This window comes from Lactuca saligna, chromosome 8, assembly GCF_052625555.1.
Source record: "Lactuca saligna cultivar CGN05327 chromosome 8, ASM5262555v1, whole genome shotgun sequence".
In the NCBI taxonomy this organism is placed as follows: domain Eukaryota; kingdom Viridiplantae; phylum Streptophyta; class Magnoliopsida; order Asterales; family Asteraceae; genus Lactuca; species Lactuca saligna.
In genome coordinates, this window is record NC_136424.1 from 82,967,675 (window position 1) to 82,985,201 (window position 17,527).

Here is a 17,527-nt window from a genome sequence, read left to right on the forward strand (position 1 = left end):
ATCCATGAATACTTCAATTATATTCTCAACATACTCAGAGAAAATGCTCACCATGCATATTTGGAATGTGGCGAGGGCATTGCATAATCCAAATGGCATCCGCTTGTAGGCAAACGTGCCAAAGGGGCAGGTGAAGGTCGTCTTGTCTTGATCTTTGGGGGCAACATATATTTGATGAAAACCCGAGTATCCATCGAGGCAAAAATAACGCGATTTGCCCGCCAATCTCTCGAGCATTTGGTCGATGAAAGGAAGAGGAAAATGATCTTTTTGTGTGCTTAAATTTAACTTTCTATTATCAATGCACACCCTCCATCCATATTTGAACTCGAGTGGGTACCATTACTCCTTTGTTATTCTCAACAACCGTGATTCCCGTTTCTTGGGAACCACTTGGATCGGACTAACCCATTTGGAGTCGGAAATCGGGTAAATCATGTCTACATTAAGGAGTTTGATTAGTTCTTTCTTAACAACTTCCATCATGGGAGGATTTAATCTTCTTTGAGCTTCTCTTCTAGGCTTACAATCATCTTCCATGAGGATCTTGTGAGTGCATACATTAGGACTTATCCCCTTAATGTCCGTTACTATCCATCCCATTGCCTCTTTATGTTCTTTCAAGACTTCAAGCAATTGATCTTCTTCAAAGTCTTTCAATTTAGAGGAGATAATCACCGGAAGAGTTTTGTCTTGACCTAGATAAACGTACTTCAAATGGCTAGGCTATACTTTCCATTCAAGTGTGGGTGGTTGGATTATGGAAGGGGTATCTTGTTTGGAGAATGAGATTAGGAAACTTGAGAAACATCCTTCTTTGTGGAATTGTTAACTTCTAAAGTCTTCACAATCTCTTCAATTTCAGAGTCCAATATGTACATATCCAATGTTTTCTTCAAACTTTCACAATCAATACTTAAGTTGAGAACCATCTTCAAAATATCTCCATATGATAACTCGAATAGTTGTTGGGTGATTGGTTCAATCACATCAAACCGATACAATGGAGAAATATTGTTAGGGTACCTCATTGCTTCAAAGATGTTGAAGTGAATAGTCTCTCCATCGAACTCCATGGTGATCTTCCCATTATGGACATCGATTATCTTATGAGCGGTATTCATGAAAGGTCTTACAAGAGGGATCATGGAAGACTTGGAAGGGGTTTTCTCTTCAAGGTCAATGACATAGAAGTCCGCGGGAAATACTAGTTGATTGACTTGAACTAGTACATTCTCCAACATGCCTTTTGGAAATACACTTGACTTGTCCACTAACTGAATGATGAATCCGGTTTCTTCCAAATGTCTAATGTTGAGAGATTGAAAAACTGAGTATGGCATCACATTGGTTGAGGCTCCAAGATCTAGCATTGCACTTTCAACATGCAAATCACCAATGGTATAAGGGATTGCAAACATGCCCGGGTCCTTGCATTTAGGTGGTAGCTTTTTTTGGATGATCGTGGACACATTTTCATTGAGTTGAATCTTTTCATTTTCCTTAAACTTCCTCTCGTTGGTGCACAAATCCTTAAGAAATTTGGCATATCGTGGAATTTGCTTTATGGCATCCAATAGTGAAATGTTGATTTGAACCTTGCAGAAAGTCTCAAGAAACTCTTTCTCTTCCTCTTGTTTCTTTGAAGAAGCCAACCGGGATGGAAAAGGTGGTGGTATGACCAATGGTTTGATAGGTTTGTTGGAAGAGTCGGGTTGATCAATGTTTGGCATAACCGGTTCCTTTGGGGGAACTACAACTTTTGGAGGTTCAACAATGATGACTTCATCTTCTTCTTCTCTTGAAACTCTTTTAGGGTTGCTTTCTCCAAGTGTTTTCCCACTTCTTAATGTTATTACACTCACATTGGGGTTCTTCTCGGTTTGCGATGGAAGTTTTCCCCTTTGTTCCATCTTGTTGAGAGCGGTAGCCACGTCTCCGATTTATGCTTGAATGTTGGAGAAGGTATTCTTGGTCTCTTGTTGAAATTTGATTTGGCTTTGAGCAGGATAAGTAACGAGTTCTTGAAGGCTCATTTGATGGTTACCACTTGATTGGCCTTGTTGTGGAGGTTGTTGGTAATTTGGAGTGGGATAATATGTTTGGAGATATGGAGGTTTTTGTGATGGGTATTGAGAAAATTGGGGTTGCATCATGACATGTGGTGGGTTTTGCTTTGGTGGGTATGGGTTGGTTGGGGTATTCCTCCAATTTGGGTTGTAATTGTTTTGAAAGCCCATGGGTCTTGGTTGACATTGATATCCTCCCATTGCGTTAACATCCTCTGGTTTACTCCCAAGTGTGGGACACTTATCCGTATAATGCCCCGTCATTACACAAATGCCACAAACCATTAATTGTTGACCACTTTCCACCACCATTTGACTTAGCACGTTATTCAAATCTAAGAGCTTTGATTCCAAGTGTTGGGTGTTGCTAACTTCACCAACCACTTGTGAAGAATTTCTCTTCATTTCATTGCGAGTTCCAAAGTTCCTTTGATTTTGAGAAATGGTTCCAAAAAGTGATCTTATCTCTTGAGGTGTCTTGTTGAAGATGTCACCACCACTTGAAGCATCAATCATCCTCCGATCTTTTTCATTAATGCCCTCATAAAATTGTTGAAAAAGTAATTGTTCGGTAATGTTGTGTTGAGGACAACTTGTACACAAATTGTTGAATCGCTCCAAAAAATCATGAAAGGTCTCATTCTCCCCTTGATGAATCCCCAAAATGTTACTTCTTTGGCTTGATATCCGGGATGTGGGATAAAACTTGCTATTGAAGGCCTTGAGTAACTCTTCCCATGTGTGAATAGATCTTGGTGGCAAGTTGAATAACCACTCTCTAGCTTTATCTTCTAAGGTGAGCGAGAAGGTTGTTAACTTGGAATCATCTAATGTCACATGTTCGGGGAACATGATAACACATATTATATGAAAGAACTTCAAATGCTTTTGAGGATATTCTCTATCCAAACCATGGAACTTGGTAAGTTGATGTATGAAACTTGACTTCAATTTAATTCCTCGGCAGTTTGCGGGATAAACAATAGCAATAGGTGTATGAGTAACATCCATCTCCATCATTTGTCGATGTGTCAACTCTTGAGGAGGATTGGGTGGAAAGGGGTGCTTGGGATATTGTTACATATAATTGGGTGGTTGTTGGTAAGATGGATATGGGTATTGTTAGGTATTGTAGATTTGTGGATGATAAGGTTGGTAGTTGGGGTATTGGTTGTAAGGAGGTTGTTGTTGTGAGTACATTGGGTTTTGGTACATTGGAGGGTGTTGGTAATTAGGTTGATTTGGGTAATGTACTTGTTGAACTTGAAAAGCGTTGGTTTGAGGTTGGTTATTTTGGTGGAATTGTTGGTTTTATGGTTGTGGGGGTTGATAATTGGGTTGGTTTTGAGGAGGGGCTTGATTCCAAGGTGGCATATCAATGAGAGGTTCTTGTTGTTGTTGTCTTGGTTGTTAGGGTGGGGTATTGGTATCTTGATTGTTTGGGTTTGGGTTAGGATTGTGAGGTGGAGTGTGATTCATGGCTATGTAGTTTTCAAACAGGATGTCTTCAAAGGATTGACCAACAATTAAAGAACTCGGTTCGGTGCCGGTATCACTTGAAGTATGAACTTGATCTTTTATGTTGATTAATGGAGAAGAGGAAGAAGCTTGAATGAGTTGTTGTTGCTTTGCTTGTTTGGCTAACTTTTTCAACCTCTTTGCTTCTTTTTCAGTCTCCAGATTGTAGAGTAGTTCACCGGTTCTTGTAGAGCTAGGCATAAACAATCAAATAACAATAACCAATTTCCCCGGCAACGGCGCCAAAACTTGGTGGGATGTCAAGTCTACCAAGCAAATTACACCCTTTTTTGCAAATAAAACGTAATATAATGGTAAAAAGGGGTATCGATCCTCGGAGAAATGGTTGTATTCAATCACCAATGCAATCTAAAAGAACTATTGTAAATAAACTAACTAACTACAATTAAACTGAAAGGGGGGGGGGGGGGGGGGGGTTATGATTGCTTGAAAACTAAAAGACTTGAATAACTAAAAACTTGCAATTAAGCAAGAAAGTGAGATGGTCAAATATTGGAGAAAATTGGTAAACCAAGGCAATTCAATACAATGAACATTTGTGTGTTTATCATCAGGATTTAACATGAAGCTTATCATTCATCCCAAATTGGTTATAACAATCATGAAGCATGATATGCCAAAATTTCTCATAGATAGTATGGAGGTTGGGGAATCCAACAACACACCTTCTTAATCAATATCAAAGATCCAATTGAAAAAATTGAACCCAAGAAGTTGATTAGCCCTAAGAATGAAGAAATCTCCAATTCCTAGAGGATATCAATGCTTACACATCCATAAAGGAGTTATGATTCATAAACTAGAGATGATTTCTACCATCATAAAGCTCTTGTTCTAAGTAAATTCAATGCTTAACCAAAGAAATAAACCAAGAATTGTTTATTAAAGTACCAAGCTCATGATCAAAGCACTAAACAAGCATAGAAATTATGAACTAGAATCATAGACATAAGATAAATGATAAATAAGCATAAATCCTTCCAAAAACCCACAAACATTCAGAGGTTTTAGATAATGTCTACCAAAATATAGAGTTTAACCACTTATGGCAATAGAACAACAATCACAAAAGTCTAATTGCATAAATAAACTACAATATCTTGGAAAGATGAAAAGAAATGAGTCTTGAGCTTCAAAATCGCCTCCTCCAGATCTCCAATTGTGGAAAATCGAGAATGTGGCTAATAGATCTGATCCCCTAAGGTTATGGTGTGCCAAATGACCAAAATGCCCAAACTGGGCAGTTGCGTGGGTACCCGCGCGACGGAGATTCCACTCGTGCAAGTGTTGTTGTAATGCTATTGGCTCCTCATTCCTCCACTCCACCCTTTCCATTACCAAAGATTCCTTTGGTCCCCTCTATATCCATGCGATTCAAATTAACCAATTATCTTTTAGCTTCAAATATGGATGCTCCAAACCCAAAATAAAAGTTCAAGATCCATCTTCACAAGCCCACTTCATCGAAGCCTTTAGCTTTTTAAACCCAATTCTTCTTTGGTGGATCCGCCAAGCCCAACTCCAATCAAACCACAACCACAATGAGCCCCAAAATCTTTTATGCAAAATAAAAAATTCCCGATACAATCCATGATAAAGAAAATAAAGAATATACAATGCAAAACTAATTAAAAAAAGCTAAAAATCTAAAATAAACTAATAAAAATAAAAAAAATAAGAATAAGCCAGCAGTTCCTTTCTTTTTATCCTTTCTTTCTGTAATCAATTAGACGACTAAAAACATGAAAATTAATTGATCCTAAAAATAATATACACCTCAAATGAGTTCGATTCTCATTTAAAATTTTAAATGAATCCAAATTGCTAGCAACTTGGTAAAAAATAAAATAAAAATACAACGTTGACTATATTCCCCATCGACCGGCCTCTATGCAAAGCCCTACCGGATCTGTATTAACGTCCGTTAGCCGGTTTCCATTACTTTCAAGGTACCGGTTTTAATATTTGAATCTAATCGCCCCCAAATTCGAACCTCACCATCTTACCAAGAACCCTAAATAAAGGGGATCATAATAGAGAGAATGAGTGACACACCCGATCTCACACCTTCATCTGCAAACGAGTTGTCAAAAACTAGCAGCGGATCTTTCGATGCCAACCGAATAGGGGAGGTGAAATCTTGGCTGGCTTCCCAATTCGATGCGGCTGGCAAAGATCATGTCCCCGATTTTGAGTATACCCCTCGCAGCATTTCGCATTTACATAATCTGGCCACAATTTCTCAAGCCAAAACGCAAGCTGCCACCATAATTGCCAATGATTTTCGTCTTAAAGCTTCCGAATATCGCTCGCAAGGTTGTCACTTTTTTCCTGTATATGCGTCTGTGCATTTTTATGTTCTCAATTTACTCGACATCTGGTTACCAGGCCATGTTTGTGTAATGCTTATGCTTCTCAAATCTCAAACCTTTGTTTTGCCTGAAATTTACCCTAATAGAGGAGAATTACATAGCACTCTCTCTTTTTTTTTTTTTTTTTTTCATTGTCTGTGATTACATATTGATATGCTGATTTGTATGTTTCTTCTTAATTTGGGTTTGATAGCTGCAAGGATAAGAGAGATATTAGAGAATGTGGGGTTAGCACAAGAAGGTTTGCCTGCAAATGTGGTTGCATCATCACAAGTTCTTGCTAATGTGGCAAATTTGCTGAACATTAGAGACACCGAGCTGAGTAGTTTTCTTGTGGCCATGGGAGATGTATCACTAAGGAAGACTGGAGTAGAAGATAAGAGGGCTAAAGTGCAAAAGGAGTCGAAGATTCTCCTTGATTACACTCGGAAAGCCATAGCAAGGCTGACTTATCTGAAAAGGTAAATCCATCTGTATGATTAAAGTGAATGGTCGTTAGGTATAATATATTTACATTTATATCAATAATCAGTTTCTTACCATGTCCATGTTGATAAAGAAAAAAAAGATTAGAAAATGGAAATATATGAATTCTAATTTATGTTTGTTTTGGTAGAACACTTTCACAACTGGAGGATGATGTGGCTCCTTGTGAGGCTCAAATGGAGAGTTGGAATACAAACCTGTCGATTATGATTTCAAAAGAGAGACAATATCTTCAGCAATATTCCAACTACAAGGTTAGCTTCCAGTTATTTTGTCTTACATATGGATAAATAATGAAACTGTGTTAGAATTTGACATGAAAGTAGTTTCAACTGAAGTGTAACATCATTATGAAACCTCTCCATTTCCTTGTTAAAGATTTAAGAAAAAATGTAACATTTTATAGTAGATGTGTTTTGTTTGATAAAAATTAGTTATTAATTGTAACAGGCGATGCTTACTCGTGTGGGGTACACCCCAGAGATCAGTCATGGAATGTTGGTGGAAATGGCTGAGCATAGAAAAGATTTAGACAAGAAGACAAAGCCTATTCTTGACACTTTGAGAAGCTATCAAGACTTGCCCCCAGTAAGTTTTTCAACTGAAAAAAAACATTTTTTTTGTGTCGTTATCTTATATTGATTTGAGGATATTTAATTTTAAGTGAGGGTTTGAAATGTTGGTTGGTTGCAGGATAAAGCATTGGCTGCACTTGCTATTGAGGATAAGAAAAGGCAATATAATGCTGCTGAGAAGTATCTTGAAGATGTATTGCAATCCGCCCTTGCTGCCTCTGATTGAACTTTCAACTTTGAAGAGATATATACATATATATGATACTTCTTCTTGTATAGAAAACGAGCCAATTTTTGATTCTGCATTTGGTAGAACAAAGAAATGTGGAAAGATAAAGATATTAAGATTTCCTTTTTGGGGATTTATGTTCACGTGAAATTTCTTGCATTCCATATCATATTTATGATATTATCACAAACTTTCACATCTCATGGTGTGATTCTTGAATGTTATCAAAGCTATATCGAGATAAAATATGGATTGCATGCTTGAATGGATTATGTTGGACCTTAGGAGTTGAATCTTGAAGAAAGTCTAATTATATGTTGATGCACTAATAAGAGGCTGGCTGGAAACTAAATGGTTTGGTTTTCTCAAACAGCTCCTTATCTCTAGTCCTTTGAATAAACCACAACTAAAATGATGCAATCTCAAGATTTGCAAGTTGCATGCATGTGTTAATAATGGATGTATACACGCACTACATTATTAGGTAAAAAATAAAATAAAAAACCTTGTACACAGCAACAAATACTAAATCAAAACAACCAAAGCTGTGAAATGTGAATAGTTTCTGTTTTGTCAACAAAAAGGGGGCTATGTGATGTTATTGTTGATGTAGACAATAGACATATGATGATGATGATGATGATGATGATGATGAGTCATGATTTTGATTAATTCCTTCGGACCAAAGCTGCAGCAATTCCACCAGCTATAAGCCCCACAGCAGTAGCAGTGATTCCGATTCCGATCACACCATCTGCGGAATGGAATTGGAAACGTTAATATTTATGATCAAATCCATAATAATACAAAAACAACACCTTTTGTGATGCGATCTTCAATTGCCTTCTTCAGTGATAAAGCTTGCCTCCAATCTGGTGCAATCTACAATACAAAACCACATCACTTAATCACTCATAAAATCAATCACATTTGTTCATATAGCACTCAATAAAGAAAAAAGAGAAACAGACCTGAGAGTTTCCTTAATCATACATATGATTATTATTGGTCCATATTTCCTATCAAGCACTTAATCATATGATTACTATCAAACAGAGAAGAGAGTGTCAACTTGGGGCAATTTTGTCTTTTTTCCTTGTGGGGGTGGGTTGCAAGTAGAAGGATTTGAAGATAGTTTGTTTATTTTATTCAAATGACATACTTTTGGAAGCTTCCTTAACTATTTCTTATAAAAAAAGATTTAACAGAAGAAAAAGAAGTAACCTCTAAACATTGTTCAAGAAGCTGTCTACTCCTTGAAAAGTCACCACTTCTGTAGTAGCCAACAGCAAGAAGATATAATTTCTCTCTCCTTTGCAATGGACTGTTAGTGTTCCCTATTGAAGCTGCAGACACAACAAGTTCAATTAGTTTCAAGTTTATAGCATCACATGAGCATTTAATATAAATGTTAGGTTTTTTATATTAAAAAAATATAATCTATATTAACTACCTTCAAGCATAGCTATTCCACGCTGCACATCATCTGGTTGCCTAGAATGAACCAATGCCCATGATAACCTCATGATGCCCTCACTCTTTGTGTCCTCAGAGGCATCATTTGGAGCCTCAGCAACTTCTTTCTCACAACCCTGTTAAACATTAGGACTTATTAAGTAGCATAATTTTACAGATGCTAAAGTGGAAAATATGATAATAGGAACTGCTGCTCAGAGTCAAGTAAGTAAACTAGGTCCAACAACATGGTTTCAAACTTATATCATAAACCCAAACCTCTAACTGCATATTCCTACTCACATCCAGTTTTAGCTCCCTATGACTCCTATTGCCATAAAAAGGTTGAACACAAAGAATGTCACTGTATCCATTATCCCAAGCAAACCTCTCGATGCTAGCATAGTACAAATAACCAACAAACTACGATCAGAGTAATTCAATGAGGTGAATTCAATCCAGTCTTGGTTGTCAAGATCAGCCAATAAAGGTACAATGATCACAAAATTTTGAAATACCTAAAAGATCAATTTTGGTGTTAATTACATACCTCAAAAGAAACTATTACCACATTCATTAGTCTATGTTAGCAAGAGCAGGCGATAATTTCCAAATACTACGACAACGTACAAAGAAAACCATAACAATGAAACGCTCTCTCTAAAATTATTTCATTTCTCGCTTCCTAACAATTCCATGGAGGCGAGAAGAATACGATGGCACATCTTCTTTCAACATTTTGATAGCAATAATCTTCTAAACACCAGGCACGCGTGACAATATCAATAATCAATCAAATAACTGGACGGAATAAAATCAAAGAGCGAGAATCGATAAAGTTTTTACCGCAATGATGTCGCGAGAGCACCATGGGAGCTGATCTCCACCGGAGAAGAAGGCACTGACCGATTCGAAGAAGTTGTTCATCTTTGCCTCACTGACGTTATGAAAATTGAAAACCGAGACGTAGACACAGAAAATGGAACTTTGGGGATACAGGTTTGCTTTCACACCAAACAAAGATCTAAATTTGTTGTAAATTGCTTTTTCCAAAATAGATATTATATTTTGTTTACATAAAAATCAGGATTTTTAGAAAAAATGACTTGTCGACTTAAGAGGGGGGAGTGTACTCGCATCATTTGTTTTTTTTTCTGTAACACCTTTCCACCAGCTCATCAAAAGTCATAAAATGGTCATCTTACGGTTTTCATTATTTTTATTTATTTAAATTTATTTTATACAAAAATTATACTCGTTTTTATAAGAAATGAAAAATCATAAATTCTAATATATTTTTTAATAATTCTTTAGCATATATATATATATATATATATATATATATATATATATATATATATATATATATATATATATATATATATATATATATATATATAGAGAGAGAGAGAGAGAGAGAGAGAGAGAAAATTGCAAAAATGATCCTTGTGGTATGCATTTTTTTTAGGTTTTAGTTCAAACGCCGATTTTTTGGATTAGTGGTCATTTTGAGCTAGTTTCGTTGCGGATTTGGTCACTTGGTAAATTGAAATGACTGTAATGCCCTTAGGATTTATTTTTTATGTTTTTTTTTCTAATTAATTTAAATGAAAAAGGAAATAATTAACTAATTTGGGTCTCTCTCTCTCTCTCAGTCTCTCTTTCTCTCTCTCTCTCTCTCTCAGTCTCTCTCTCTCTATCTCTCTCTCTCTCTCTCTCAAGTCGTCTTCCACCTCCACATCCAAAATAAATTTGGCCTCTAACCAAAACTATGTTCCTCTCATCCCTCCTCTCGACGGAAACCCCTACATATAAAAATCCGTCAACATTCAGCGCCTCCCCACTCCGCCACCATCACCTTCATTTATCATGCCAGAGATGGAGGAGGATTTACATCTGATTCAACTCAGTGATGTCAAATCCACCGACGACCTATGCTTCTCCATCTACCATATGCTTCCTCTGTTATTCCCTCAAACTCTAGTGGCGACTATAGACCAACAAGCAAGTTTCCGACATCGATAACTTTAGACCCAGATCTGTGGAAATCGAAACATCTGTTTTTTTTTTCTTTTCCGTTTTCAACTGTAAAGGGGATGGCGAGGGGCTCATCAGAAAAGCGATAATGGGGAGTGCGGGGGGTTCACTAGAAAAGTGGCGAGAGGAAACTTCTCTTTACTCACCTCTCTCTCTCTATCTCTCTCTCTCTCTCTCTCTCTCTCTCTCTCTCTTTCTTCGGAAACTGACCTCGATTTCTCCCTACACTATAATCCTCCCATTTTCTTACAATCTGCTTGTTCATCACCCTTCTTGAGCAACGACGGTGGTGGCTTAAGGGAGGAGATTGTGGCTTCGGTGATCTCATCTCTCTCAGCATTCCCCTCTCTTGTACCTAACTATCTCATATCCTATTTTATTTGATTTGATAAATGGTTCTCTCCCTCACACTCTGAATCGGGAAAGAACGAGCAACGATAAAAAAAAAATCATTGGCATGATTTTCCATCATCACCTCCAAATCAATCACCATTGTTGTTGGGTTAATGTTTGTGTAATTAGTTCCCACACTCTTTGTGAAGATGATTTTTATAAACTTTGGGAAATTAATTAACACAATAATTTTGAAAAGCAGATGTGTGTTTATATGTGAAATTTGATGTATAAGTGTGTGTTTATATGATTTTAGTTAGTTGCAGGTCGTGCACACACACATACACACAAACACACAGAGAGAGAGGTGGGGCTTCTTTTATTTTTTAATTATTAAAATAAATAAATAAATATTATATTCTAAAAAAATGAAAGAAAAATGGAAATTTAGTATTCCAAGGGTATTAATGTCATTTCAGTTTACCAAGGGACCAAATCCGCAACGAAACTAGCTCAAAAGGACCACTAATCCAAAAAAGTTAGGGTTTGGACTAAAACCTCAAAAAATGCATACCATAGGGATCATTTTTGCAGTTTTGTCATATATATATATATATATATATATATATATATATATATATATATATATATATATATATAGAGAGAGAGAGAGAGAGAGAGAGAGAGAGAGAGAAAGAGAAAGAGAAAGAGAAAGAGAGAGAGGGGGAGGGGGGGGGGGGGAGAGGAGGATTTATCATCCCCTCACTCCTTTCATGATGTAGTGTAGCATCATACCATTTTAGGTTCATTCTCTCATAGCACCACTCCTCTTTGTCTTATGGTGTTAAGAAAAAGAACATTGCATTTGACTTGAAATATAAAAAATATTTAATCTACTAATATATCAACTTGTTAGTTCATCTTTCTAATTTGGGCAGTAACCATTTATTTGTCAACATGTTACCAAACTTGGTGAATCCTTTAGTTGATTTTTTAGATTTTGAATATCAGTTCTATCATAACTTAAGTGTCAGTTTAGTTATTTAACTGAAATTAAAATAACTTTTCTATAATCTTATTCACATAAAATATTATAAAATATGACCTTAATAATATGAAACATATTATTAAGAGACGTAAACTAAGGATAACGGGAACGGGTAATTGGGTTTGTTTGGTTTGATAAAGTTAATAAACTTATTTATTGTGGGTTGAAAATCCTATGTACTCACCAGGTTTCCCAACCTGACCCACTCAGTTTATTTATATTACATGTGTTGATATGAAGTCACATCACACTGAGAGATTAAGGAGATATAAATCACTAGTGATAATGAATGTAAGTTCTGTTTATGCTTATGTTATCGTATTAACGATGACATCCTAAATGTTTTAAAATGAATAAAAATACTTTTCTTCGGAAATGCTTTGATAACGTATTTATCATGTTTTACTGGGAACAAATTCCGCAACATTTTTATTAAAAGAGGTACTCTGATTTTTATAAAGCAAAAACAAAATCGGTCTTTTATGACCGTGAAAATGGGGATGTCACAAATCTTCATCCAAGAACCCTCTAAAGGCATAAAAAACGTAAGTGATTCATTCCCTAGCTCGTTATACTTGAAAGATCCTGTCACACCACAAAACCAAGAATGGCGGAAACGTTCCGGGGCGGAGGACGTCATGTAAAGTATCACAACACAGTAAATGTAAATAAGCAAACAACATCATCCATTGCATTAAATATATAATTTTAATACAAGCGTGTTCCGTACAGTTTTAGACACCAAAAATATAATTTAAATCAAAATATTATGATGAGTCTTGAATGTGCTCCATCTTCTCAAAAGCTAGCATCGGTACCTGACTACTGATGACCTGAGAATACAAGTTATTTTGAAAGAGTTTATCAGCATTAAGCTGGTGAATTCATAAGTATTTTAGTGTCGAGGTTCGTTATCAAAACGTTTGAACCTATCGCAAGTATGAGTTGTAAATGTATGTAAGTGTTTGTAAAATTTTGAATCTCTCAGAAAAACCTATATTTTCTGTTAAAGTAGCCCTCTACCAAGGCTTAACTGTTTTGTATGCTCGTTTGATGTAAAAGTGTGTAATTTCCCAAGTGTAACTATCATTTAACAAAATATAGTTTGTACATTAAAGTTTAAGTGAGGTTATCACCAAAATGTAATGGGTAAATTATTGTAGTACGGTAGTTTTGTTTTATATGAACTACTGCTGTACTAACTACCTTAAACCGGGTTTATATTAAGGTATCGTGTGATAAATTGCACCATACTATCGACTGGTAACATCGACAACGTATAGTCGAAAAATAAGGTATGACGTTTGGCACCCACAGACCTGTCGGTCCCACTGTAGCTAGCAACGAGGTGTAGGATAGTCAATCCAGTATAGATCTATACGCAAACTCACGCTCTCCCTCCAAGAGACTCTGGCTACAACTCGGGTCATGACAATTAAGACATGCTCCCATACAGTGGATCACAATTGTTAACGTATTCGTGTATATGCAATATAATGTTATTTGTTCTAGTATCGTTGTATATGTTCTCTTAGTAATAAGTATTGACTCCTGAATGAACTGACTCGTTGATCTAGAAATTGTAGTAGTATGATCCCGTGTTACCCCGATGGTAACTTACTAACGAGGTGCTGATAAGTATGAATATGGAAGTACTGTTATGTCAATACATGTATATATGATATATAACTAATATTGAAACGACCCTCGGATGGTCACCCGAAATTCCACCAGACCACATCCAAATCGAGGAAAAGGAAATAGGACAGGTGGCTTTCCTAAGCCCTTTAAACATTATTTATACAGCTATACATATATGGGCATGCAAATTTATAGGTAGTAAAACAAAGTTTACAATAAAGCATTTGATAAGTAAAAGAGTTTGTAAAACATTTTGAAGTAAAACAGTTTGAACAGTGATGAAATCATTGGTTTCCTAGTTATTAATCACATGTGATTAATGCAATCACATGTGATCGAAGCAATAACTATAAGTGTTTAACTTGTATCCCCCCCCCATAAAGTATTTAAAACATTTAAAAGCATTTCAAAGGTTGAATAAAGGGGTATGAACTCACTTGGAAGTTTGAAGATAGCGAGATCGAAAACCGGGCAGAGTTTCGTCTCGTGAAACGGATTTTTCTCGGGATTCTCGGGAATAAAATCAACCCTCGGGACTTGAGCAAAAAGACCAGAGCTTCGGGTTTGAACGGGCACGGAAATCGAGGCAAGATCGTGAGAGAAAGAGAGAAAATGAACAACTTTTTCGAAAAGGCTCGCATCCCTTTTATAGGGGTGCTGAACCGCCTCCGAACGCGGGGCGTACGAGCGTACACAGCGTGTACCCGCACGTCATCGCTTACATATTTCGGATGGGGCGGGTCGGATGGGACGGCGGGTTGGATAGCTTCGCATAGGGCGACGTGGACGATCCGAGGCCGTGGCCTCGAGTACGCGGGGCGTACGGGGGTACGCGGCGCGTACCTCGGCCCTAGGCTGACTCCTCTTCGGATAATACCGAAATTTTAATAAAAATTATATATAAATCATTTATCAAACTTCAAAAATTCATATCTCCTTCATACGAACTCCGTTTTCGACGTTCTTTATATCCCCGCGAAGGTGAGACTACGATCTACAACTTTCGTTTAGATTCCGTTGGCAAATTCTGAAATTATTTTTATTATTTATTTATTAAAATGACGTGATTAAGGAATCTCTTTAAAAATTCATAACTTCTTTATCTGACGTCGGTTTTTGCCAGACTTTTTACCGTTGAAATACCATTGTCGAGACCTTCGATTCTCGTTTAGGTCATTCCGGCCAAATGTTGCTCGATCTCCGTTTCGAGTTTTTAACTGTCTGTTGCTAAGCTGAACGTGGAAAAATCATAATTTCACTATACGAAGTCGGATTTGGGCGTTCTTTTTACGTACGATCATGGTTTAATGATATTTAAACATAGAAGAATTTAAATAGAAACTTTTTGGACATTTTATTATCAAAGTTAATTTTATTAACTCAAAAATGTTTACAATACTTGACCTATTAGGCCATTACAAAGAGTTGAAATATCGGGTTGTCACATCATCCTTCCGTTAGAGGGAATTTCGTCCCGAAATTCAAAGTAAGAGAACACTCGTGGATTAGGAAAACAGATGTGGGTACTTGCGTTGCATCTGATCTACGCGTTCCCATGTGAATTCAGGTCCCCGCTTAGCGTTCCAGCGAACCTTCACGATGGGTATGCGACTTTGTTTTGTTTGCTTGACCTCTCGGTCCATGATTTCTACTGGTTCTTCCACAAAATTGAGGCTCTCGTTGATCTCGATCTCGTCGAGTGGGATTACGAGAGTCTCGTCGGATAGACACTTTTTCAAGTTGGATACGTGGAATGTAGAATGTACGTTATGAAGTGCGCCTGGTAGATCGAGTTTGTAAGCTACGGGGCCGACTCTTGCAAGAATTTCGAAAGGCCCTATGTACCTTGGAATTAAGCTTCCCACGCTTGCCGAAGCGTATCAAGCCCTTCCAGGGTGAGACTTTGAGAAGGACTCGGTCTCCCACCTGAAATTCCAAAGGTTTCCTTCGTTTATCTGCGTAGCTCTTCTGTCGGTCTCTAGAGGCTTTCAATCGTTCACGGATTTGAACGATTTTGTCTGTCGTTTCCCGAATGATCTCCGGACCGGTGAGAGTAATGTCGGAAGCTTGGCCCCTGGCTAATTGGGTATCACCCACTTCAGCCCAGCACAGAGGGGATCTGCACTTTCGGCCGTAGAGGGCTTCAAATGGAGCAGCCTTGATGCTCGTGTGATAACTGTTATTATAGGAAAACTCGACAAGGGGTAAATGAGTATTCCATGCCTTCCCAAAGTCAATCACGCAGGCTCGCAACATATCTTCCAGAGTTTGGATGGTCCTCTCACTCTGTCCGTCGGTCTGCGGATGGTAGGCTGTGCTCATGTCCAGCCTTGTTCCTAGGGAATGTTGTAGTGATTGCCAGAATCTTGAGGTGAACCTACTATCTCTATCGGAGATAATAGATATAGGCACACCATGTAGCCGTACGATTTCCCTAATGTATGTCCTAATCAGTTTCTTCATCTTGTCGGTTTCTTTGATAGGTAGGAAGTGTGCAGACTTGGTCAATCTATCGACGATGACCCATATGGTATCAAGTCCACCCGCTGTCTTGGGCAACTTGGTTATGAAATCCATAGTGATCCGCTCCCACTTCCATTATGGGATCTCTGGTTGTTGCAATAAACCAGAGGGCTTCTGGTACTCGACCTTAACCTTTGCGCAAGTAAGACATTTACTCACGAAGGTAGCAATCTCTGCTTTCATATCAGGCCACCAGTATAGCTTTTTAAGATCCAGATACATCTTATCTGAACCTGGGTGGACGGAATACCGAGTGTTGTGCGCCTCGGTCATGACAAAGTCTCGGAAAGCACCGTGTTTCGGTGTCCAGATCCGATCCATGAAATATAAGGCTTCGTCACCCTTGGCTTCTAAATTCTTGTCCATTCCTCTGAGGGATTCACTTGTCACCTTTTCAGGTTTCATGGCTTCAAGTTGGGCCACCTGAATTTGATTAGACAAGTGTGAATGGATCGTTATTGACAATGACTTGATTTTGCGACCAGAATATTCCTTCCGACTTAGGGCGTCTGCTACTACGTTGGCTTTACCCGGATGATAACGAATATTGCATTCGTAATCACTGAGTAGCTCGACCCACCGTCGTTGTCTCATGTTGAGCTCCTTTTGATCGAAAATGTTTTGTAAACTCTTGTGGTCGATAAAGATAGTGCTCTTCGTTCCATACAAGTAATGTCTCCAGATCTTCAGAGCAAACACCACTGCTCCTAGTTCAAGATCGTGGGTCGTGTAGTTAACCTCGTGTGTCTTCAACTGTCTCGAGGCGTAGGCGATGACCTTACCTCGCTGCATCAGAACACACCCGAGCCCTTGGTTCGATGCATCGCAATAGACTACGAAGTCTTCTATCCCTTCGGGAAGGGATAGTATTGGTGCGGTGCACAAGGCTCGTTTGAGCATTTGGAACGCTCTTTCTTGTTTCTCTTCCCAGTCAAAGGCCACGCCTTTCTGGGTCAGGGTTGTAAGAGGTTTCGCTATTCGGGAGAAGTTCTGAATGAATCTGCGGTAGTAGCCAGCAAGACCTAGAAATTGACGAATTTCTGTCGGCGTCTTAGGTGCTGACCAGTTCTCAATGGCTTTAATTTTGGATGGGTCCACGTGGATTCCCTCTTCGCTTACCACGTGTCCTAAGAATTCGACTCTCCGGATCCAAAATTCACATTTCTTGAACTTCGCATAAAGCTTCTCTTTTCGTAATGTCTCTAGAACTTGTCGCAGGT

The 17,527-nt window shown here is 37.9% G+C and overlaps 3 protein-coding genes across 3 annotated transcripts; 1 reads left to right on the top strand and 2 right to left on the bottom strand.

Moving 5' to 3' along the window:
* Positions 1-791: 791 nt before the first annotated feature.
* On the bottom strand, positions 792-1,913 carry LOC145009817 (uncharacterized). Its single transcript, XM_078968448.1, has one exon. It carries the CDS (start codon positions 1,911-1,913, stop codon positions 792-794), a length of 1,122 nt encoding a protein of 373 aa, XP_078824574.1.
* Positions 1,914-5,497: 3,584 nt separating this feature from the next.
* On the top strand, positions 5,498-7,439 carry AUG1 (HAUS augmin-like complex subunit). Its single transcript, XM_078969543.1, has 5 exons — positions 5,498-5,924; positions 6,174-6,441; positions 6,597-6,720; positions 6,917-7,054; positions 7,160-7,439. The coding sequence occupies exons 1-5, from the start codon at positions 5,651-5,653 to the stop codon at positions 7,265-7,267; spliced, it is 912 nt and encodes a 303-aa protein (XP_078825669.1). The 5' UTR covers positions 5,498-5,650; the 3' UTR covers positions 7,268-7,439.
* Positions 7,440-7,682: 243 nt separating this feature from the next.
* Positions 7,683-9,779, bottom strand: BIGYIN (Tetratricopeptide repeat (TPR)-like superfamily protein). Its single transcript, XM_078969544.1, has 5 exons — positions 9,572-9,779; positions 8,724-8,862; positions 8,495-8,616; positions 8,089-8,152; positions 7,683-8,024 (listed from the first exon to the last, which is right to left on the bottom strand). Exons 1-5 carry the CDS (start codon positions 9,650-9,652, stop codon positions 7,939-7,941), a joined length of 492 nt encoding a protein of 163 aa, XP_078825670.1. The 5' UTR covers positions 9,653-9,779; the 3' UTR covers positions 7,683-7,938.
* Between the last annotated feature and the right edge of the window lie 7,748 nt (positions 9,780-17,527).

Bases quoted from the DNA above. Each gene is read 5' to 3' on its own strand.
- AUG1 (XM_078969543.1), top strand. From the start codon at position 5,651: ATGAGTGACACACCCGATCTCACACCTTCATCTGCAAACGAGTTGTCA. The intron at 6,442-6,596 runs GTAAATCCATCT...TTGTTTTGGTAG, and splicing joins AGGCTGACTTATCTGAAAAG to AACACTTTCACAACTGGAGG. The intron at 7,055-7,159 runs GTAAGTTTTTCA...GGTTGGTTGCAG, and splicing joins GCTATCAAGACTTGCCCCCA to GATAAAGCATTGGCTGCACT.
- BIGYIN (XM_078969544.1), bottom strand. From the start codon at position 9,652: ATGAACAACTTCTTCGAATCGGTCAGTGCCTTCTTCTCCGGTGGAGAT. The intron at 8,617-8,723 runs GTAGTTAATATA...TTGTGTCTGCAG, and splicing joins TGGAATAGCTATGCTTGAAG to CTTCAATAGGGAACACTAAC. The intron at 8,025-8,088 runs GTGTTGTTTTTG...TCCATTCCGCAG, and splicing joins TGAAGATCGCATCACAAAAG to ATGGTGTGATCGGAATCGGA.
- LOC145009817 (XM_078968448.1), bottom strand. From the start codon at position 1,913: ATGGAACAAAGGGGAAAACTTCCATCGCAAACCGAGAAGAACCCCAAT.